Here is a 23357-nt window from a genome sequence, read left to right on the forward strand (position 1 = left end):
TGTCGTCGGAGTATGAATGCCATAAAAATCAACATGTCCCTCACAAATAGGTTTGAGATGGATGCCAATGACTTTGTTATTGTTGAACTCGCTTCATTTTGCATTTTGAGGCCAAAACCCAAATTCATGATTTTTGGCACTTTCGGTGGGTATTAGCGCACAGGTTATTTGGTCGGAGTATTAATGCCTTAAAAATCAACATGTCTCTCACAAATAGGTTGGTGATGGATTCCAATGACTTCGTTATTGTTGAACTCGCTTCATTTTGCATTTATGAGCCAGAAACCCAAATTCATGATTTTTAGCACTTTCGGTGGGTATTAGCACACGAGTTATTTGAAATCCTGTCGTCGGAATATGAATGCCCTAAAAATCGACCTGTCCATCACAAATAAGTTAGTGATGGATGCCCATGACTTCGTTATTTTTGAACTCGCTTCATTTTGCATTTATGAGCCAGAAATCCAAATTCATGATTTTTTACACTTTCGGTGGGTATTAGCACACGGTTTATTTGGAATCCAATCGTCGGAGTATGAATGAACTAAAAATTCACATGTCCCTCACAAATAGGTTGGTGATGGATTCCCATGACTTCATTGTTGTTGAACTCGCTTCATTTTGCATTTATAAGCCAGTAACCCAAATTCATGATATTTGGCAATTTCTGTGGATATTAGCACACGGGTTATTTGGAATCCAAATTCATGATTTTTTGGAATCCCATCCTCGGTGTATGAATGCCTTAAAAATCGACTTGTCTGTCCCAAACAGGATGGTGATGGATGCCCATGACTTCATTATTGTTGAACTCGCTTCATTTTGCATTTATGAGCCAGATTCCCAAATTCATGATTTTTAGCACTTTCGGTGGGTATTAGCACACGAGTTATTTGGAATCCTATCGTCGGAGTATGAATGCCCTAAAAATTAACATGTCCCTCACAAATAGGTTGGTGATGGATGCCAATGACTTCGTTATTGTTGAACTCGCTTCATTTTGCATTTATGAGCCAGAAACCCAAATTCATGATTTTTAGCACTTTCGGTGGGTATTAGCACACGAGTTATTTGGAATCCTGTCGTCGGAGTATGAATGCCCAAAAAATTGACCTGTCTGTCACAAACAAGTTGGTGATGGATGCCTATGACTTTGTTATTGTTGAACTCGCTTCATTTTGCATTTATGAGCCGGAAACCAAATTCATGATTTTTGACACTTTCGGTGGGTATTAGCACACGGGTTATTTGGAATCCAGTCGTCGGTGTATGAATGCCCTAAAAATCGACCTGTCCATCACAAACAAGTTGGTGATGGATGCCCATGACTTCGTTATTGTTGAACTCGCTTCATTTTGCATTTATGAGCCAGAAACCCAAATTCATGATTTTTTGCACTTTCGGTGGGTATTAGCACACGGGTTTTTTTGAATCCCGTCGTCGGTGTATGAATGCCTTAAAAATCGACCTGTCCGTCACAAACAGGTTGGTGATGGATGCCCATGACTTCGTGATTTTTCAAGATCTTATGCGCCCAAACAGTTGATGGATGCCTCGCTTCATTTTTCAAGATTTATGGCCGGAAACTCAAATTGCATAATTGTTGACACTTGGATGCCCGACGTAGCTTATTTTTTTCATTTATTTGGTCCAAACACCGAGGACCCTCTTGTGGAGACCTATCGTGTGTATTAGGTCATTGATTTTTTGAGATCTGATGCGTCGGATCTATGTTCCCTGAAATTTCACCGGTCCGTACCAAACGGGCTGGGGACCTGTGCGGATGGCTTACACGGGTAGGGCGCGGCTTATTTTTCCATTTATTTGGTCCAAACATCGAGGACCCTCGTTTTGAGACCCGTCGTGTGCATTAGCCTTTGGATTCTGCGAGATCGGACGAGCCAGCTCTGTTTGTCCCGAAATTTCACCGGTCCATACCAAAGGGCAGGGCGCAGTTTATTTTTCCATCTATTTGGTCCAAACATCGAGGACCCTTGTTTAGACACCCGTCGTGTGTATTAGCCACTGGATTCTGCGAGATCGGATAAGCCGGCTCTGTTTGGTCCAAAATTTCACCGGTCCGTACCAAACGGGCTGGGGAACTGTGCGGATGGCTTACACGGGCACGACATAGCTTATTTTTTCCATTTATTTGGTCCAGACAACGAGGACCCTCGTTTGGTGACCCGTCATGTGTATTAGCTCATCTTCACATAAGTAAACATGTGATGGTAATTATTTGGTGGATATTTACGTTAAAGATTCATGATTCTCCATTTCAAGCAGAGCATCGCAAACCAAATGAGTTATTCTAAGTTAACATTATCACCATTTTGCATTAGTTATGTGCATTGTCTTTTCTATTAGATGACATCACCACCATTTACAACTTTTCATGCAAGCATTTTTAAAGGGCTCAAAGTTTATTTTATTTGCCAAATTGAATGTGGCAACCCAAATAAAAATGAAATAAAATAGGGGCAAAAATAAGACAGAGAAAATAATTATGGTACATGCTTCACCTACAAAAAGCCAGACGCAGGGGCTATGTATTACCTAAAGGGTTTGAAAGTATCATGCTTTATTGAAAATATATCATGATATATTGAAAATATTCTTTGGTATATAAATAACAAATATAAAGGCATATTTGGAAGAGCAAACCCTTTTAATTGACAAACTAACCAAATAACTATAATAATTAAGGACTACAAAACCTTTTACCTGTTCCCTTATATATAGTAGCAAAGTACCCCCTCCGTCCCATAATAAATGTCACCTTAGCTAAAAAAAATTATTCCATAATAAGTGTTGCCTTAGGAAACAAAGCATAAATTGACTAATTTTTTCCAAATCTACTCTTCGACAAAAACTGACAAGTTAAAATAACGTCTAGATAATGATTGAAAAAGCCACATAGTAAATTAATATTGTTCGATTCCCAATGTCAAAAGATTTACTACTTGTGCATGCTCTAATCAAGAAGAAAAAGTAATTTATTTTATTATATAGAGATAATTTGATAAACTTTACATTGCATTACTGATTTCTTAATATGCTTGTTTTTAACTAAAGTGAGACTTAGGGATGGAGGGAGTAATATATTGCTGACACCATGGTCTTGTTTCCTGCGGTAAGGAAATAACTTTAATGACGTCCAATTCCGTAAGAAAACATGTTATAATCATTCCAGTGCACATCGTCTGCTTTTAGTTGCCAACAAGTTGGTACTCAAATTGCATCGTTTGGCTGTGGTCCTTTGGCTGTCAGACGAACCGGGAGATAATTGTATTGAATTCTAACTTGAAGGTTAGATACAAAACTATGGCAGAACTTCCAGCAATCCCTAAACTGCCCTATAATTTAATTTACAAGGAATTGATATCCAAAAAAATGACGCAGAAAGAATTTGGACAGCAATGCGAAGGTGCTCAATCTCATTCCCTGGACCTTGTAACTAAGACTGCTTCTTTACCACCATATAATGCAGGGGCTAGCTTCATTCTGAAAGTGTATAAAGACACTGCAACTTGCGAGTCTATTCCAGAAACTTTTGCAATCAGATATACTTGACACAAAGAGGCTTCATTTCGCTTTTTTCATTCGTCAACATCTTGAACCCATGCCAAATCTGGTATTGAAAGTTGAACACAAATCATCTTCAACAAATAGAGGCATATCATTTACAAAATATAACAAATAGAGGCATATCATTTACAAAATATAGGAGTTATCAATATCGTATTAATAGTGAGGCAACCAGACGAGTGAAGAATAGTGGATTTCACTGAATCAATCATTTTAGCACTCTGAATTTTCAAACTAAACATTACTATTGCGAGACACTGTCACCTGGAAATCTGGAAACCATTTTGTGACCAACTTCATTTCTGTGTTCATATCGAACTCTTAAATTTTCTACCCTAGACACAAAAATGACAGATACAAACACGTACAAAAGATGTTTCCGACAAGACATTAATTTCGTTTGCCATCCAGCAAGATAAAATGACAGACTAATGAAACTTTTCTTATTCAATGCCAATTGACGTGAGGGCATGTCTAGATGTGTTAAACAATAGACCGTGGGCCTAACTCACCCCAAAAGGTAGCTCATGAGGTGTAATTACCCAAAATCATATAAGATGACAGACAACCCTTCATTTGCCCATGCCTGCCAACTAGAGCATGGATAACATAACATGGGAGCCCAACATTGGGAAACACAATAACAGGGATGGACCTGACTCTAATACCCTGTTAAGAAATGGACCTTGGGCCTAATTCAACCCAAAAAGATAACTCATGAGGTGAGGATTACCCAAAACCATTTTAAGGAGACAAAGAAACCATCCCTCACCCAATGTGCGACAGTTGACACAAGGAATAAACCCTCAGAATTGGTTGTGTGACCCATTACTTAATGGAGGATGACAAACATAAAATTGTGAAAGGAGAGAATCGAGAATATAACCTTGAAGCACTGATTCTACTGCTGCATTTGGGATAAGCAACCCTACAATTCGTTGATTCTCAGTAGTTGTCACAATCCGTACAATGCGGATTCTTCGATGGCTTAGGCGAGCCTGTATCCAACAACAATTGAAAACCAATAAACGAGCGAGTTTGGTGCAATGACCCTTTTAAAAGTAGATTATCTTTCTCTATGCAAGAAATAAAGCCCAGATGATCTTAAGCAAAATTCTTGTTGCCTCGGGAAATCTCAAAATCTCAGATTGAGCCTGCTCACTCTAAACCTACAAACTCCCTTTTTGTGTAGAAATAATGGTAGTGCTATTTGACAGTTGAAATACTGTTGTTGAACCTTGATAAATCAACTCAATTTACAGGCAAGTATTTCCAGCCAAAGACTGGCACGATATGCTATCTAATCCATTGGTAACTTCACTTGTGCTAGTTTACATAGTAAAAACCAGAAAAGGTCAGTCATGTATCTGCCTCACAAAGAAATTTACATGTAAAGAGAAAAAAGAAGAGCCAAAACCCAGAACCTTCAGATCAGAAGATAAAACCATTTATAATGAACCAGCCACAAAATCTATGAAAATAGTAGGGATGGAGGCATTATCATGTTGGTGTGAGGTAGCTAGAAATTGTTTTCTGGTTTCATGGACAAACACAGAGTTTAGAACTCCAAGATTTGTTCAACATGTGTGTACAATTGCTAACAACATAAGAGCTTCATAATCGACTATAGTGTTGGGACAAAAAGACTGAGGTAATGACTGGGAAATCTGGTTATTGAATAGGCATGAGAGGTTGGCTGGATATCCAGACTCAAGTTTATCAGTTGACAGAAAAAGAAAAAACAGAGGAGGACAGGTTTTCACTGGAATCCTATTGGTTGAATAGCAGCCCCGGACGCAATAGTGACATTGAACAGGATGCATAAAGTAGCCTTACACATTGTGCTAACAGATGCCTCATGAGAAGTAAGAAGGAAGAGACTATGACACACTTATTTCTTCACTGAACGATGGCTATTCAATTGAGGAATACTTTCCAAAATGTGGGAAGGAAATCCAGTACCAAAGAAACTATCGAAATTGTGGAAAGCTGTTACTCTTTTCTTTTGGTTGGACATTATTGAATGAGAGAAGAGAAGATGTTTCAATGAACATGCAACAAATTCTTATAGCCTTAAGAGAGAATGTTCACACACTTCGTTTTTTTCTGAGCGAGCACCATTCTTTAAACTAGTCTAGAAAATCTCCCAACTTTTTGAGCTTGTTGCAGCTGAAACTGCTCTCAGGTTAGATGGTCTAGATTAATGCCAAAAAAATGGCGAAACAGGGTTAATCAAAGTTGTATGGCTCACAATCAAAATCGAAATTTAAACAATGGCATTCATATGAAAAGACCAATTAATTGATCACAAAAAAAAATGATTCTGAACCCTATTCATTATCAACTTTCTTTATCTTCAGACTTTCTCCATCTCTTGAATATCACGAGATACTCTTATTTTTTTGCATATTCCTAGTCGAAATTAGCACTTATGGATTGTTAGATAGTCGTCCTGAAACCAAAGATGAGTTATCTTTTTGGCACATCTCCAAGGTATATCAGAGAATATAATGTAGGAAAATGATATTGAAAAACACATGAAAGAAGAGTATCTTACTTGCTTAGAAAGCGCCTTCTCAACAGTTCCCCACACAGGAAGGATAAGCCCACCTAACACATTCACTTCCTGTAATCTTCTACCGACTGTGCAGAAACTGCCTAGCTTACATTTTGGGCCATGCATGCACTGCAGGCAAAACCCAGAGTGAGGTCTGACAGCATTTGATGCTTGAAAAAAAAAAATCAGAAACAACCAATCCACAGATACTACAAGGGTATTTTCATTATCAGTAAAGGTGATCCCACTCTCTGAGCATTCTTTTAGTAACATTCATGGCCTGCTAGAAACTCTGAAAGGTGATCCTCTTGTTTTCTTTTCTATGAAGCCTACCTGGAATCAACATTTTTGTGTTGAAAGTACAAGTTTGATTCACTTTCCATTTGTTAAAGCCTTGGTGGACAGAGTTACCCAGTACTTGTAATGGTGGGAGATAGCAGGTATTCCGTTGAAATAGCACCACGACGGTTATCCAAAAAAAAAAAGAGTACAAATTTGCTTCACATCAAATTGCTCTTATTTTATTTTATTTTCTATTTACGGGCAAATAAAAGTGTAGAAGTAAAACATTGAAAGGAGGGATGCATCTGTTCAAACCATGACATACCAGCTATGTACACCAATCTATAAACTAAAACCTAAAAGATATTCCATCTTAATCCACATCATGTACCTAGTACTCTCCGCAAACAAAAATACGAGTTACTTGTCAAGGTTAATCTTTTATTCAGCAGGGTACATCATTGTCTTTCTTCCTCTTCTAATCGATCATAGTTAAAGATGCATTCCAGACTTTGAGTTCTCTGACAATATTCATCAATAGATTTTAGCCTTTTCCCCATCGGGGCCTCAGGAAATACTGAATTCTGCTGAAAATCCCATGCTGGTTCCTATTCTAGAAGAGATGATGTCAGGAAGGAGGATCAGAATTAATAGTTTTCAATGAAGAAATTTGAACTGCTCCATTTTGCCCAGGTCTTTTTTCTATCAGATGAACTCTCCCATACCAGGGAAGCAAAAATTGAAGTTCAATGGGAGTTTTATTTGCTCTTAAATGAGCAATTCACAACACATTCTGCAGAGAAGCAGGGTGGATCCAGGATTTTAAGTTTATGGGTTCCTAGCAAAGGTATTTTGGAATACAAAAATGAGTTTAATAAGTGAAAAAAGAGCCCAGGGGACTCGATCCCAGGTAGACTGGTGAGGAGGCGCTTTAGAGGGACCCTTCTTAGCCGCTGAGCCAATAATCGATCTTGTTAGTGGGTTCCCATCTACAATTTGTTATATATTTAATAGATTTTTCAATACAACTATAGGGTCTAGGAAAAAGTTACTAGGTTCCCGGGAACCCGCACCCCCTACTGTGGATCCACCCAGAGAAGATTTACAGTAGGGATTTAGGAACAGTTTATAAGTGAAATTAGGATGTAGAAAAACACCAGAGAATGCTGATTCTGTGATTATGATAAGACCGTATGTCCTATCACATAAAAAGATCAAGTAACCTGCCCAGTGCACTTTACATCAGGGCATCCTGCAAGATATATGATCATAAAGAATTTTACCTGTTTCAATGAAACGTTGTATTCATCTTCCCATCCATGACGAGCCTTTTCTAAGGATGATAGTTTCCGGTACTTGTCTTTCAATTCTACGAGGGGCATCTCCCTAAGCATAGAGAAGTGTTAAGTAAGGCATACGCAAGGAAAGGGAAGAGGTGCAGAGCATGAAGCAGTCAATTCCTAAAATGAAGAAGTTAACCTAAAGCCTAAAATTAAAAGCCTTTAGTACCTAAGGGCCTCTCCAACAGTTGGACGAAATACCTTGTACATTCCTGAAGCAGAACTGGAGCAACCACGAAACAGAAATATCAAAATCACGGGCATTAGGACCAAAGGTACTTATATGAATAAAATTAACATTACATGCTTAAAAGAACTCAAAACTGAACATTTAGCACAAAAAAAAGAACTACAAAATGATAAGAACAATTAATATATTAATTATATATGCAAACAATATACTATTTAATGAAGATAATGGATACTAATTCTCCTATGATATTGATTTAATTAGTGGGCAATGTTTCTAGGGGCTACATTTCTCTCCATGCAACGTGTTAGAGTAAAACGATATCAAGGTATATCTTCTTTTTTTGTACGGACATTTTTAATTAGAAAAAGGATTCAACTTATGCACTAATTATACTCTTTGTCCTAAAATAAGTGTCGCTTGCATGTAAAGCAGACATCTCGTCAATCATAGCTTGTCGCCATCCTGGATGAGAAAGTATTTCACCTCTAGACTTAGGGATGGAGACAGAGGACAAAGATGATACAAAAGCATAATGGGGTGATGACAGACGATGACAACTTAAAAGGGTATAGTGGGGGCTAGTATTATGAGTGGACTGTATACCTTTTCAAAGTGCAATCGGTTGATCAGAAGGAGACAAGTCCGCAGTAGGTGCAGGGTCCAGCCCATGACATGAATCTTCTGGGCCTGATGCTGGACGCATTCGACGATGATAAGAAGTGGTGGCACTGTGGATGGAGACGTATAAGTAACTCTAGATTCCTCAAAAGACGATAGGGGTATGACTGGTGGCACTGTGGATGGAGATGTAGAAGTAATCGTAGATTCCTCAAAAATCGATATAGGTAAGACCTCAGATATGTCAAGATGATCAAAAGAAGATGTAAAGTAAGGTTGAGACTCAAAAAATGTGAAATCAGTTGACATAAAGCACCGCACCGACGAAGATCAAGTGAGTAACAACGATACCCTTTGGAACCCAAGAATAACCAAGAAAGCCACATTTGAGAGAACGAGGGGCTAATTTATCCTTCCCTGGGGCTTACGAACAAAACATGTGCTCTCAAAGACACGAAGGGGGAGAGAGTATAGAGGTGACTGGGGTAACACTATGGAATAGGGAAGATGAGGGCAGTCAATTAATTAAATAGCAAGACGTGAGGACTGCATCACCCCAAAAACGCAGAGATTCAACGAGAAGAGTGCGAGCAGTCTCAATGAGATGTCTATTCTTCCTTTCTGCTACCCTGTTTTGCTAAGGGGTGTATGGACAAGATGTCTGGTGAATAATTCCATGGTGAGTCATAAACTGCTGAAACTAGGAGGATATGCATTCTAAGGCAATATTACTACGAAAAGTACGAATAGAAAAAGCAAATTGATTTTGTATTTCAGCACAGAAACTCCTGAATGTAGAAAATAACTCAGAATGATCTTTCATTAAAGAAAATCCAAGTACATCTCGAATAATCATCAATGAAGCTCACAAATAACGAACCCTAAAGTTGAACAGACTCTACTTGGACCCCAAATATCATAATGAACTAATGAAAAAGCAGACTTTGAACGACTCTCAGCACTACGTGGAAAGGTAGTGCGGGTGTGTTTCCTAAATTGACACTACTCATAATCTAATGTGGATAGACTAGACAAACTAGGCACCATCTTTTGTAGCTTGGATAGACTCGAATGTCCCAAACGTCTATGGATTAGGTCCGGAGGATCTGTAACGGGGCATGGAGGAATTAGGAGAGGTAAGATAGTAGAGGCCATCTGATTCATGCCCTGCGCTAACCATTTGTCCCGTACTACAGTCCAGTATAACAAAAGAATCATCAAGAAATGCTATGGCACAATTTAGGGCACGCGTCAAACGACTGACAGATGCAAGATTAAAAGGACAATCAGGGACATACGGAACAAATTTTAGAGTGACAGAAGATAGGGGATTAGTTTGTCCAACTCCTTTTGGTTTTGTTTGGATCCCAATGGCTAAAGTAACAAGAGGAAGAGACTATAACTAAAAAATATTTGACAAAAGTGATTTGTTACTAGAAATATGATCAAAAGCGCCTGAGTCCATGACCCACGATCCAAGGGCACTAGACAGTGAAACACAAGCAACCAGCAGTATTAGGCTGAGATCCGGGGGCTACTTGTGAGATGTTTGTTTACTTGCTTGATACTGAAGGAACTCATTATATTCCCTTTCAGATAAAAACCTCTGATTTCCTGCGGTGTCAGTTTGAGCAAGATGACCATTATTGGGTGGTTGAGCACAGCATACGCCACAAGTGCCTCCAAACTTATGACAATAACTACACTGAGCATCATTGGGTAGTGGACCATGCAGAGCACGACATACATCACGAGTGTGTCCAAACTTATGACAATAACTACACTTAGTTTAAGGTTTTCCAAAATGACCTCCTCCACATCGATTATCCATAGACTGAGATGTTCGATTCTCTATGGTTTGGGATGCGAGAACAGAGGAGTCAACGGTCGGTGATAAGACCACAGTGTGATTAGGAGGCGTAGCAAGGCGAAGAAAAGGAGAGAATAGTCCATCAATTGTAGGAACATAGGACTAGCCAAAATCTGATCACGCACTGAATCAAGATCAGTAAGAAGTCCAGTAAGTGTAAGAACTAGAAACATCAGTTGTCTTTGCTCCTGTTGTTTTTCAACGTTTGTAATAACTCGCATCAACTGCTCAAATTCCTCCATCACTGCTTGTACCCGTCCCAAGTAAGTAGACATATATGATTCATGTTTCTTTAAGTTGGTCATCCGAGATATCACATCATAAAATTGAGATATCACATCATAAAACCGAGATATATCATTAGTGTATAAAGCGAGAGCCTTTTCCCAAACAGAATAACATGTCTGGAAGCAACAAAACAAAGGCATAAACTTGGGATCAATAGATCGCCACAGAAGACTACATAATTTAGCATCAACCTTCTCTGACTGTGTTTTGTCCTTTTCATTTGTCTCACTAGCCTTTGCTTTTTCATCAACCACAATAGCCTTTTGCGTTAAGTGATCTTGAACACCTTGACCCTTGCACCACAAATCAACCGAGGGAGCCCAAGCTAAATGGTTTGAACTTCCCATTAATGGTTCTGAAGTGATCACAGGGCTTGAACTTCCAAATACCGTGTTTTTAGAGTTAAAAGTATCAAATCCGAGAGATATATTGTGAAACCTGAAATTTGTAGCCTAAAATCTGGAAAAAGAAAATAATCAAACTCGAAGCCGAATCTGAAGTAAAAAAGTCTGTCGCCAGAAAAAGCAGATCCGATTGCCGGAGAGTGCTCAGAATCAGGAAAAATACTGGGGTTTGGTCGGAACAGAGGGGCGAGCACAACCCAAGAAAAGTCTCGCCGGAATCTGGTCAGGATAAGCAGCACATACCGGTGCGTAATCCTTACTCTCAGCTGAAGCTGACTCTTTGGTTGGTGCGTGCCGGCGATTCCGAAAGTGTGGTTTCTGGGGTTTGGTGCCTGAACCTGATTAACGTTGTGGTGTTGTAGGATTTTGCACAACACTCAACGTAAGAGAAGTGACGCAAAACAATCGCCGAAATTGATGCACCGAACTCTGATGGTATTTTCGAATATTTCGCAACAATGCTCCGATACCATGTGAGAAATTATGGGAGAAAATAATATTATTGAATTGTGTATCTACATTATTACATTGAGTCCTATTTATAGACACTACATCCCAATACTATATCCAAATCCTATTCCTATTTTAACCGACAAAAAAAACCTAAGTTTCTCCAAATAAATGCATACATAATTAAAAATAAAACAAAACGGATCTACAGAAGATCTACCAACTAGTTGGGATTAAACTAGTTATCCGTGTAGCGTAAGTGTGAGATATAGAAAATCCTAAAGATGTCTTAAAGGGCAACCTTATGCACTAAACTTCTGCTATGCACAGGCAATGGACTTGACAGAAGGGAAAGGATATAATTCATTCATATAGCCCATCTGATTTGGGATTGGGATTTTTTGATGTGTTAATTAATTAGCATGATTTTAGGAGACTTTATTTTTCCTTTATCTAGAGTAATTATATGAATAGAATATTTTCATTTATTGTAGTTGATTGTCTTTCTTTAATCAGCTAGGATTCAGTTTTTATAGATACCCCTTCTCATGGGATTTAAAGACATACTGATATATCTTCTTTCTCAAATTCTACACTCATGGAGCTAACATTTTGTCAGGGTACTAATTCCTTATAGAATCTAGCAAGAGTAATCAATGTCTTAACATAATTAACAGCAAGTCACCTGGAACTAAGAATGATTCCTAACTTGCAAGTCAAACAATATTTCACCCATAAACGACGATATTAGGAGTCAAACGACAAAACTTGATGGCCTCATCAAAAGGATTTTGTAAAGGAACTCTGCAGTACCCTAGGCATCACATGGAAGAAAATAATAACGTACAGAGACTTTATTTTTCCTTCTCCTAACATAATTATAGGAACAAAATATTTCATTTTACTATAATTGATTGTCTTTCCTTAATTAGTTTGGATTCACTTGTATAAATACCCCTTTTCATGGGATGCACTGAAATACAAAGAAACCTTTTCTTCTTTCACAAATTCTACAGGATTGAAACGTAGTTGCCTCATTGATCTAGATATAATTCATTGTGTATGCAAAAGAAATACAATTCGGTGCATTGAACCAAGTTGAATTAGGTTGACTGCACTTGCAAACCAAAATATCAACATACAGAAATAGAAAATCACCAATCAAGAATTTCCATACCCTTCAAATGCCAATACAAAATGTCGTCTTCCCAACCATTCTCGTTTGGATTCATAGAATCCACTATTAGTTGAACTAGACTCGTCCTTTTGCTTCTCTTCAAGCAATGCATATGCACACTACAGGTGGAGAATAAAAGGTTACAAAGCAAAATTGGACGGTAACTATCTAATCAAGTTTATAATGGTAATATACCTCCCACATCAGTCCACGATCCAATGTAAAAGTAAACAATATGGTTGAAGCCCCAGACAAGTTGTCAACATGAACAGTCTGTAATAGGTTGATGTCACAACATGTTTTGTGTAAGAAAGCAGAGAGAAAACAGGAACAGCATAACCTTTGGCGTCCCCTGTAGTTCAACAGTGGTAGCTTTCATGTCAACAATTCCAGAGTCTAAATGTCCTTCAAGGCGTGCATTCTGAACTAAAAGATCAAGTATGCTGACAAATAGCTCAAATAGCCTGAATTCAAAACAAACTTTTATTATTATAGACATGGATAGCAAGCATCCACATTTAAATTGATAAAGAATAGACCTATTTTGGATTTCAGGTGGCAACCCCAAGAGCCTGTTAAGGAAACGCCCAACATCATGCATGTCTGAATCAACTATACGGCCAGAAAGCTTTCCAGAGTCCTTACCTTAACAATCAGCAAAAGCAAAGAGCGGAAAAGCGTAAGTTTGGTATGAGAGGATGAACACTGAAGATGAACACTGAAGTAGTAGTCACCAAACACAAACAAGTTTGACTATTTCTTTTAAAAGGCAATTTTAGCTGCTTTCAACAACGGAAAATAATTCTTTTAAAGGCAACAAGAACAAACACCAGTGGCAATAAAGATGCATGAATGCACAAGCATGTGTGCGGGCATAGAAGTATACAAATTCCTAAGAGTCTCAAGTAAAAGTCCTCCAACTTGAAGAAAGCAAATTATAAGGGTTCATTTTTAAGCCAAAAAAAAAAAAAAAAAAATATCTAACACCACCCAGGCAGGCAGCTCGTGTGGCCTTCTATTAATATTATAAAACATCAAGGAGGAAAGTATATGCTAAGAGTGCCAAGAAAGGTTCTTTGGTGGGTGTTGGAGAGGAAAGGAATTCATGTTAAATATATAAATATCATAAAGGACATGTATGAAGAAGCCATCATCGGCGTAACGGTGATAAAAGACACAAAGGAGTTTTCCATCACCGTGCAACATTAAGTAGGGGTGTCAATGGTTCGGTTCGGTCGGTTATTTTATAAAATTTATACAGTACCAATTTTTCGGTTACTCTATTTTGTATAACCAAAATTCAACTTATCAAAACCGTACCGATCATCTCGGTTTCTCTTCGGTATCGATACGGTTCGGGTTTTTTAAAGACATTATGTAAGAGTCGCTAGTAAAAGTTAGAACGCGATAACATGCATACTTGCACAGGACTTTAGCAAAACTCACTAGGCACATTTACTTTCAAAAGTTGAAGAATCAAGGGAATATGAAAGATGCTCATAATAGAGATTTAATCCACTATTTTATAGCAACACAATAAATTAAGCAAAGACGAGAAACATATAAATCACACTAGTAAAAAGATATGTATTGTGCAAACATCATAACACTTGTTTTCCCGTTTTAGCAGTTCAGTAATTGGTATGTTATGAAAGTTAAATTTATCTCATTGCTCTTTGTATATCAAAAGATTAAGAATATGGTCGAAGCTGAACCTTTCTCTCTTTTAGCAGTTAGTAGTCGGTATGTTATGAAAATTAAATTTATCTCACTACTCTTTGTAAGTCAAAAGATTAAGAATATGTTCCAAGTTTGAATTTAGTTTCAACACAGTAGCAAAATAGGTTTGGGAGTAGGAACTTTTGGTTTTAATTACTTGTTGGCTTGTAATAATTTCATAATCCAAAGGTCCAAGGAAATAAATTTAGTGCTTTATTATTTTTAAACTTAATATATAAAATATATTTTTAAAATATACATTTATCGGTACGGTTCGGTATTTTTTTTGATTTATTTTTATAAAATTTAAAACCTACCCTATTATTCAGTACGGTTATAGATTAATATAAAATAGTATTATCAAAAAAAATCTAACAATCGGTCCGGTACGGTACGGTTCGGTCGGCTAAGTCAATTTTTAAGGATCCATTCACACCCCTAACATTAAGCCCCTACTTGTTTACCTTAGTTATGGATGAGCTAACCAATACAATAGTCAATACAGGATGAGGTCCCAAGGTGTATGCTATTTGCTGATGATATCATGATAATTGACGAAACTAGCGAGAGTGTCAACCAAAAGCTTGAACTATGACGAAGCACTCTGAAGAGTAAGAGTTTTAGGATAAGTAGATAAGATTGAATATATGCACTGCACGTTAAGTCAGCATAAGAAGAGTGAGGTTGAGTGAGATTAAATGGGATTATGGTGCTTTTTATCAAGTAAAAGATTTCAATAATAATAAAAAGGCCAACTTGGTCGTGTATACCAAAAGGGAGAGACCTACACAATATGGTTCTCCCTAAAAGACACCCAATTTTTACACAATCAGGAACTACATGGGTGCACCAAAAGAAAATGAGGGAATAAAGGCTACTCCTTAACTGAGCAAAATTCATCTATACCCCTTCAAAAGCTCTCCTACTACCCGCTCCAAAGGACGCACATCAAGGCAAGAGGAATAACATTTCACGACTTGTGCCTTCTTCTCCTAGCTCCAATCTTCCGGCTGAACATCAACTCCTTCACAGATATTGGCATTACCCAAGAAACGCCAAACCATCTAAAGATATCCCACCATATCCTCGTGACTAACCTACAATGTAACAGAATATGATTCACATCCTCATCTTCCTCCTTACCGAGAAAACATCAACTTATGCAGAAAACCTTTCGTTTCCTAAGATTTTCTGTTGTCAATCACCCCCACCCATCCCCCCCAGCTAACCAAGTGAAGAAACACACCTTCCTAGGCACTTTAGGTGTCTAAACCGAATCATATAGAAAGCTATCATTTACCCTAACTAGTAGCTTTTCATATAAGGACTTAAGAGAGAACACTTCGTTATTCTCCACCTCCCAACACAAAACATTGGGTCGGTCGACTGGCTCAGTTTGCTTATGAAGTAGACCTAGCAATATCTTAAGCTTGATCACCTCCCAGTCCTGGAAATCCCTCTTGAACCCGAAGTTCCAAAAAGTTTCAACAGGTAAGGGGGATACAAGGGGAGAAACCCCATACAAGCCCAAGAAATCATCATTCACAGACCAAATCTCCCCAACATTTTTGACCCAAAAAACTAACTCTACTCCTTTCCCTAACCTGGAAAAAAAATGTTACCAAAAAAGCTTCCTACCCCTTCATTATGTTCCTCCACACACCACACCCTAAAGGCATTGTAATCATGTTTGCTCTCCATCCCCCTTCCATTACTCTGTATTTGTCCGCTATCACCCTTCTCCATAATGCTTGTCCCTACATCCTGAATCTCCCAAACCATTTACCCAATAATGATTTGTTGAAAAACATCAACTCTTCTCTACCCTTTGAATGACCGGGTTCCAAACACTGATGTCCTTATTCAACGCACCTAACAGTAATTTAGGGTAGGTAGTAGGGACCCTACAATGCAAAACTTGAGCAAGCATGTTAATGTTATATGTTATCCTCTTCAAAGAGTACAATTATACTAGGTGATTTCTTCCCATTTGTTCTAGCCTTGATGGACAGAGTTACCTGGTACTTGTTGCTGGTAGGAGGTGGCATGTATTTCATGAAATTAGTCGAGGTGTGGGCAAGCTGGCTCGGATACCACGATAAAAAAAATCCAAGAAATTCCAATTTACATGGTCGTAAACCTTCTCAAGATCTAACTTACACAAAACGCCCGGCTCACCCTTCTTTTTCCTTGAATCTACCACTTCATTAGCCACTAAAACTGCATCCAAAATTTATCTTCCTTTGACTAAAGCATTTCACAAAGAAGAAACAGTCTCGTCTAGAACACTCTTAAGTCTATTGGAAAGCACCTTAGAAATAATCTTGTAGATGCTTCCCACTACCCTAATAGGTCTATAATCCCTAATGCTAGTAGCCCCTTCCTTTTCAGGAATAATGACAATGAAAGAAACATTTAAGCTTTTTCAAACTCACCCCTCCTAGAACTCCTCAATAGTACTCAAAACATCATATTTGATCGTGCTTTAACAATGCTGAAAGAAAGCCAAAGAGAAACCTAGGGCTTTGTCATCCACACAACACTCTACTGGCTTACGCACCTCCTCCTGCTCCGCAATAGCCCTCTCTAACCAAATACTATTATCCCCTTCAATCTGATTGAAATCCATTCCCCACCCGGCACCCCCTCCCCCCCCCCCCCCCCCAAAAAAAAAAATTTGGCCTCCACTGCTTTCCTGTTTGAACAATCGCTCGTAGAACTAAACAATTGTCCCCTTTACTTCCTCCCCCTACACATGTATCTCTCCACCAACTCTATCAAATTCCTCCTCCGATTTTTAACTTCTACCCCATGTAAGAATTTTATGTTCGAATCCCCCCCTTCCAACCACAACACCCTCGATTTTTGTCTCCAACATGCCTCTTGAGTCGAAGCCAAAGAAGTCAAACACTTCTTTGTTCCACACCCTTATGTGTTTCTTAAGCATCTTCAATTTTTTTGCAAGTTTGAAAGAAGGTCACCCCTCCGCAGCATAGCTGCTCCACCACCCAGACACTATCCTCAAAGTTTGTCGCTCACAATCACTTGTTGTCGAATCTAAAAGGAGATCTCATTCTTCTCCCCCCTACTACCAGCCAACACGGTAGGTGAATGATCTGAGCTCAAACGAGGGAGAGGGAACTGATCACACTTGGTGCCATCTCCTCCCAAGAAGTACACAAGGAATCTATATGGTCGTAATTTAGAAGATGAGTCCTCCGACCTAGACCATGTAAAAGTGGCACCTATCAAAGGTAAATCAATAAGAAGATGGTTCTCAATAAAACCCCAAAACTCTGCCATGACCCTAGATATCACCCTGTATCCCAACCTCTCCTCCGGAATCTAATAGTATAAAAATTCCCAACACCCAAGTAATCTCCCACCTCACCAACCCTGCCCTAACTCCTCCCAAAAGCTTTCCTTGGATCCCCTACATGTCCGTAAACACCCCCAAATCCTCATTCAAACCCATTGCCGGTGTTTTTAAACTTATGTAATCTTCACCAAAAAAAAACACTTCACCCCAAGCATAAACTCCCCTTTGTAACACCCAAGTATCCCACCTCACCAACCCTGCCCTAACTCCTCCCAAAAGGTTTCCTTGGATCCCCTACAGGTCCATAAATACCCCCAAATCTTCATCCCACCCCATTGTCGGTGTTTTAAACTTATGTTACCTTCACAAAAAGAAACCGAAAAAAAAAAACCTGCACCCCAAGCATAAACTCCCCTTTGTAACCTCCATGCATTCCAACTTCCTATCATCCCAAAGAATTAGTATGCCTCCCGCATTCCACGGGCCAAAATATAATCATATTCACCCATCTTCCTCCCCCCACACTCCTCACAATACACTCCATCAAAGTCTCTATTTTCGTCTCCTGAATACAAACCAAATCAGCCCCCACTCTGTAAAACCTGCTATTATGATGGCCATTTTGCTGGGTCATTCATCCGCTCATATTCCAACTAATGATTTTGAAATCCATCAACAAACTTTTTTTTTTTGATTAAGCACCGGGTGTCCGAGTCTCTTTGAGCCCCGACTAATCCCGGCGCACAAAGCCCGGCAGCGAGTTTAAGTGCACCACGGGTAATTCGGTTTCCCGGTCACGTGCCTCGTAAATTGTTTGCACCTGGGGCCGGTTTCGAACTCGAGACCCGAAAGCGGAGCACCCCAAGGCTCAAGTCAATTGCCACCAGGCCAACCCCTGAGGATCAACAAACTTTATTCCCCCCGCCCCCCCACAATGACCCTGTTCACCTCCCTATTCCTCCTACTATACACCATAAGCTTGCCACCCCTTGTTGAACCTCCAACTTTTTCTTGGACTTCTCTAGCAAATCTTTTTTCTTGATCAATACTATTCAATAGATCTATGACTTTCCCCTCCATTCCCTCAAAAGACACCGCCAAGAACTCTTTTGCCCATTTGGAAATTTTCCCCTCCCCCTCAATGATTCCTTCAGGAATAGGCTTAGCATCTACCCCAACAGTCTCTAAATTAGCCATTTGATGGCCAACAGCTGAAGAAGAAGAACTATAGCAATTCTCTCCCAAAATATTCTTCCTGTTCCCCAATTAAACCTCCTGGCTAAAGCTCCCAACTGAACCAACCCCACGATCACCCCTCTAGAATCATAAACAGCCTTTCCGGACCCCAAACACGTAGCTTGAAGTGAATCTGGAACAAATTCGGGCTTAATTGCAAATAATTTAGATATCTAGGTTGTTATTTCAGGAGAATGAAATGATAAATGAAGATGTTACACGTCGAATCAAACGGTTATAAGACTAGCAATGTTATATGGGAGTGAATGATGGGATGCTAAAGTCCGGCACATCCCCAAGATGGGTGTCACAGAAATGGGGATGCTAAAGTCCGGCACATCCCCAAGATGGGTGTCACAGAAATGGGGATGCTAAGATAGATGTGCGGACGTATAAGATTAGACAAGATTAAAAATGACCACATTCGCTAGACAGTGCAAGTAGCAAATATTAAGGATAAAAAAAGAGAAAGTCGCTTGAGATGGTTTCGTATTGACCTCTAGATGCACTGTTCTGTAGGTCTGAAACCACGGTGAGGGAAGGTGTTTAAAGGGGACAAGGTAGACCTAAAATCACACGAAAGAAAGTTGTCTCGAAAAAACATGACTCTTGGAATCAATGTGAACTGCAAAAGATAGGGCAAAATGGGAAAAAAGAAGATTTATATAGACGATACCGATTAGTTGAAAGTTAATTTAATCGTGTTACTATGTTTACCTTAGGTCTTATGCTTTATAGGAGTCTTCTAGCCTTATTAGAGATTCTTATGACAGTAGGAAATATAGCAAACTTTCAACTAATACTTTTAATTTTTATATTCTAAAATGTTGGCCTATTATTATTTTAATTAAGAAACATGAGGATTCAAATAGCCAACCGCAACTTGGTTGGGACTGAGACAAAGCTATTGGTTGGGACTAAGACAATAAGCAAGTAGCCATTAAGTTCTTACCAAATGGTTTAACAGAACATCCTTTACACTTCCTTTATTGCTTAAAAAAGTTTTCCACAGTTATAGATACTTGATTGAGAGGCTGCGATGACTTGGATGGCCCTGATAAACTTCTTATGCTAGCATTCATTTCGCTCCATTAACAATTCCTTAGATTGATAAACTTCTTCTGCTAGCATTCATTTCGCTCCATTAAAAATTCCTTAGATTGATTCGTTTAAAAAGGTAAATGCAGTACCAAGAACAGAGTCTCTTATTATGCCGACAGAAACAAGTGCAGCTTTCCCCTTCAAAATAAAATCCTGTATAGCATCTGGTATATCAGCAGAACAACCTGCTGGTAGAAGTGGCAAGGGATCCTGCAAACCATAGCATGTTGAATTTTGACTTGTACACATACATGCTAAAGTGGGAAAGGAATGGAATACAAGATAAAAATGACAGTATCAAGCAAAAGTCAGACACCTGCTCCATGATCCCTCTATATAACATCATAAGGGCCCTCTTCCCATAGGAACTATCATAGTTATAAGCACTGAGAGATAGTCCAGCTCTGCAATATATCAAGAGCAAATGAAAACAGCCCGTCACTGATTCACATGCATGTTTTCATAATCATACTTGCAACATATGCTAAAAAATATTGCACTCACCGACGATCTCCCTGGGTCAGTGCCCCAAGTGATTCAAGTCTCTTGGCAACAACGGATGCAAACCGCCGTTCACCACCAAGATTAGTAAATAGTAGCCTGTAAATTGTGAGAGAAATATCAAATGTGCAAAATATGAAACAAGTGATATATACAGGGGAATTGATTTTTGGGAAGTATGAAAAAAATATTTAATGGCAACTTGTAGCACTCCAGGTACGCTGTCAGATAATTACAATGGCAAGTTGTATTGTATAATCCAGGTTTGCCATCATATAGCACAACCAATATTGACTTATAACCAGCACGGTACCTACTTATACTCGGGTGCAGAAGCTTGATTTGAGCGATGAGTTCTTCCAAACTGCTGAATTGCCCGATCAGCACTCCAAGGTAATTCCAGAGTCAAATGAACCCTTCTTCTCTGACACAATGGAAGGATTTCAAACAACATAATCAGAATATCAAAAGAAGCTCATCCATTAAGGATCAGAAGATAAATATAGAAAAGAGTATGTCTAATACATTTACACACACACATATATAAGAGAGGATATCTTTTACTATCTTCATTGAAGTGGCCATGCAGTAAATGATGAAAACAAAAACCAAAAAGCTACCTGGTTTAAAAAAAACAAAAAGCTACCTGGTTTAAAGCCCTTCTATCAGCTTGCAAAGAAACACCAGCCGATCCAGCTTCAGATATTATAGCTACCAGCTTCTTCCCTTCCATAAAAAGCTGCTTTTCATGTATATTGACCATTTCCATGGCTACATCCTTCCTGAAGCAAGAAAAAATTGCTCAGCCATTATGAGAAAAAAATATATAATTTGATTTAGAACATCGGAAACTCACGTATTTCGCGCCTGATAGGTGACACCTTTTCCACTAGCGGCCCTCACAAGCATGCCTTTTCTCCCTGTTATTTCTGCCACTTTGTCTGGGCCCCCAAGCTGCATAAGAGTTAAAATATGTAAACCTGTGATTATATAATGCCTCCAAGAGGCGCTTGGTTCGGTGCAAATGTGGAAACTTGTGAATGAGTACACAGAGCGCGCATCCACACTCAACACATAGAGAGGGATTACCAAATGAAGAATAGGGAAGAACCTGATCGATAATATCATCCAACGGATTGTTTGGAAGATCCAAAGAACGAATTATATCCAAAATTTTGGACCTTCTCTCGACAGCTCCTTCATACCTTAACATCACATCACATTGGTAGTCAGTTTTGAACCTTCCACAACATTGACTGAGATGATCTATGATGAATCATGAAGCGCAAAAGTGAACATAACCAGACAAGAACCAAATTTTCACATGTTCGACCTTTTTGATAGTTCAGCAACATAGGCATGTCTTGCTTGTATATATTCATCTGTCTTTTCCTTGCAAGAATGGCAACTCCAATCCGCAGGAACTGACTCTGCAACAGGTGGAACTAAACATGCCGGATGTACAAGTTGGCTACAACAGGAACACTGGAGCAATTTTTTCCTCTCCTAATTGGATGACCACCGATAGCAGTAGGAAGATCAATACAAAATAACCAAACAAAACCAAGAGAATTAGGAGTGTCAAGATTCAGAGACTAGTACCTCCTCCGAATTACAAATATCACAGATCTGAAATTCATCGTCATCAGACTCGGTAGATGCATATTCGGAATCAGCTGTACTTATTAAAAAAAAAAAATTCAGCAGCAAGAAAATGCCAAGAGCAAACTCTATGAAGCATCATCCATTGTACTCTGCAAATTATAACCATGCTAAGAGAATTCGGGACAACTTCAATAGATAATCCAATTTAAATACCTTAACTGATAAAGAGGGAAGAAATTACTATGTATGTGGAACCTGCACTAGCAGTGCACTGTGATACAAAATTGTTGTGTAAAGTTCAATCTATTTCTAGCAAAAATATATCATCTACAACCAGAGGGTTTCAAAAAGATCCAGTGGTCTTGAAATATTAGAATATAAACGCTGAATCCCAGAGCTTATAGCATACTACACATAGCTGCATACATACAAAGTATTATAAGAAATTAGATACATGTATGATAACCCCCTAGTATCAATACTGTATATGGAAAGTTTTATTTACCATATATATAATATCGAAGCATCAATTTTGGGCATGGAAGGAAGCTGTCTCCCAAAATTTCCTTAATTGCGAGAAATTAGTTGGAAACTATTTAACAGTTGAATTGCAAAACATGTTACATAGCAAACCACTACCAGCTTACCTCAAATACCAAAATACCCAATTGGAAGAGAAAGGCATAACTAACAAAAGAAAAAACAGATTTCAAGGAGTAGAGATTTACTATCTGATTCTTCATCACTCCTCTGATCACCCGTTTGCCATTTAGCAACTTTTCTCACTCTCCCTGTAAATGATACACCAGGTGTTGCAGAGTGTCTCTTTCGCTGAAGCTCTTTGACACTTTCCTCTATGCATGAATTAGAAAGTAAGCAAAACTGGCGGCCATTGGAGGAAGATACACAGAGACATTACAGATGCACATACCAGGAAGTGGTTCAGGTTTTTCAGGCAGTGGATAATTCTCTTCTACAAATTTAAGTAACAACTCACGAGGTCCAGAAACAAAATCATCAAGTTCAAGACCCTATCAAGATTTCAAGAAACACAAGAAGATAGGTTAAGCAACACAATTTTCATATGTGGCTTGGTTTATACTCCGAAC

At 38.7% G+C, this 23357-nt stretch overlaps 1 protein-coding gene across 2 annotated transcripts in view; it reads right to left on the reverse strand.

The window, feature by feature from the left end:
- Positions 1-3087: 3087 nt before the first annotated feature.
- Positions 3088-23357, reverse strand: part of LOC132053138 (protein FORGETTER 1) — a 35564-nt gene continuing 15294 nt past the window's right edge. For both annotated transcript variants that reach the window (XM_059445000.1, XM_059445002.1), the window contains 20 exons: positions 23180-23279; positions 22977-23102; positions 22246-22319; positions 21977-22149; positions 21755-21848; positions 21500-21597; positions 21290-21425; positions 20961-21067; positions 20647-20742; positions 20459-20546; positions 20232-20352; positions 13307-13412; positions 13108-13231; positions 12963-13040; positions 12768-12886; positions 7937-7990; positions 7711-7813; positions 6146-6274; positions 4475-4586; positions 3088-3631 (listed from right to left, as the gene is read on the reverse strand). In XM_059445000.1, coding sequence (XP_059300983.1) covers positions 3600-3631; positions 4475-4586; positions 6146-6274; positions 7711-7813; positions 7937-7990; positions 12768-12886; positions 12963-13040; positions 13108-13231; positions 13307-13412; positions 20232-20352; positions 20459-20546; positions 20647-20742; positions 20961-21067; positions 21290-21425; positions 21500-21597; positions 21755-21848; positions 21977-22149; positions 22246-22319; positions 22977-23102; positions 23180-23279 — 2070 coding nt within the window. In that variant the 3' untranslated portion in view covers positions 3088-3599. The remainder of the gene's footprint in view (positions 3632-4474; positions 4587-6145; positions 6275-7710; positions 7814-7936; positions 7991-12767; positions 12887-12962; positions 13041-13107; positions 13232-13306; positions 13413-20231; positions 20353-20458; positions 20547-20646; positions 20743-20960; positions 21068-21289; positions 21426-21499; positions 21598-21754; positions 21849-21976; positions 22150-22245; positions 22320-22976; positions 23103-23179; positions 23280-23357) is intronic.

This window comes from Lycium ferocissimum, chromosome 4, assembly GCF_029784015.1.
Source record: "Lycium ferocissimum isolate CSIRO_LF1 chromosome 4, AGI_CSIRO_Lferr_CH_V1, whole genome shotgun sequence".
Taxonomy (NCBI): Eukaryota; Viridiplantae; Streptophyta; class Magnoliopsida; order Solanales; family Solanaceae; genus Lycium; species Lycium ferocissimum.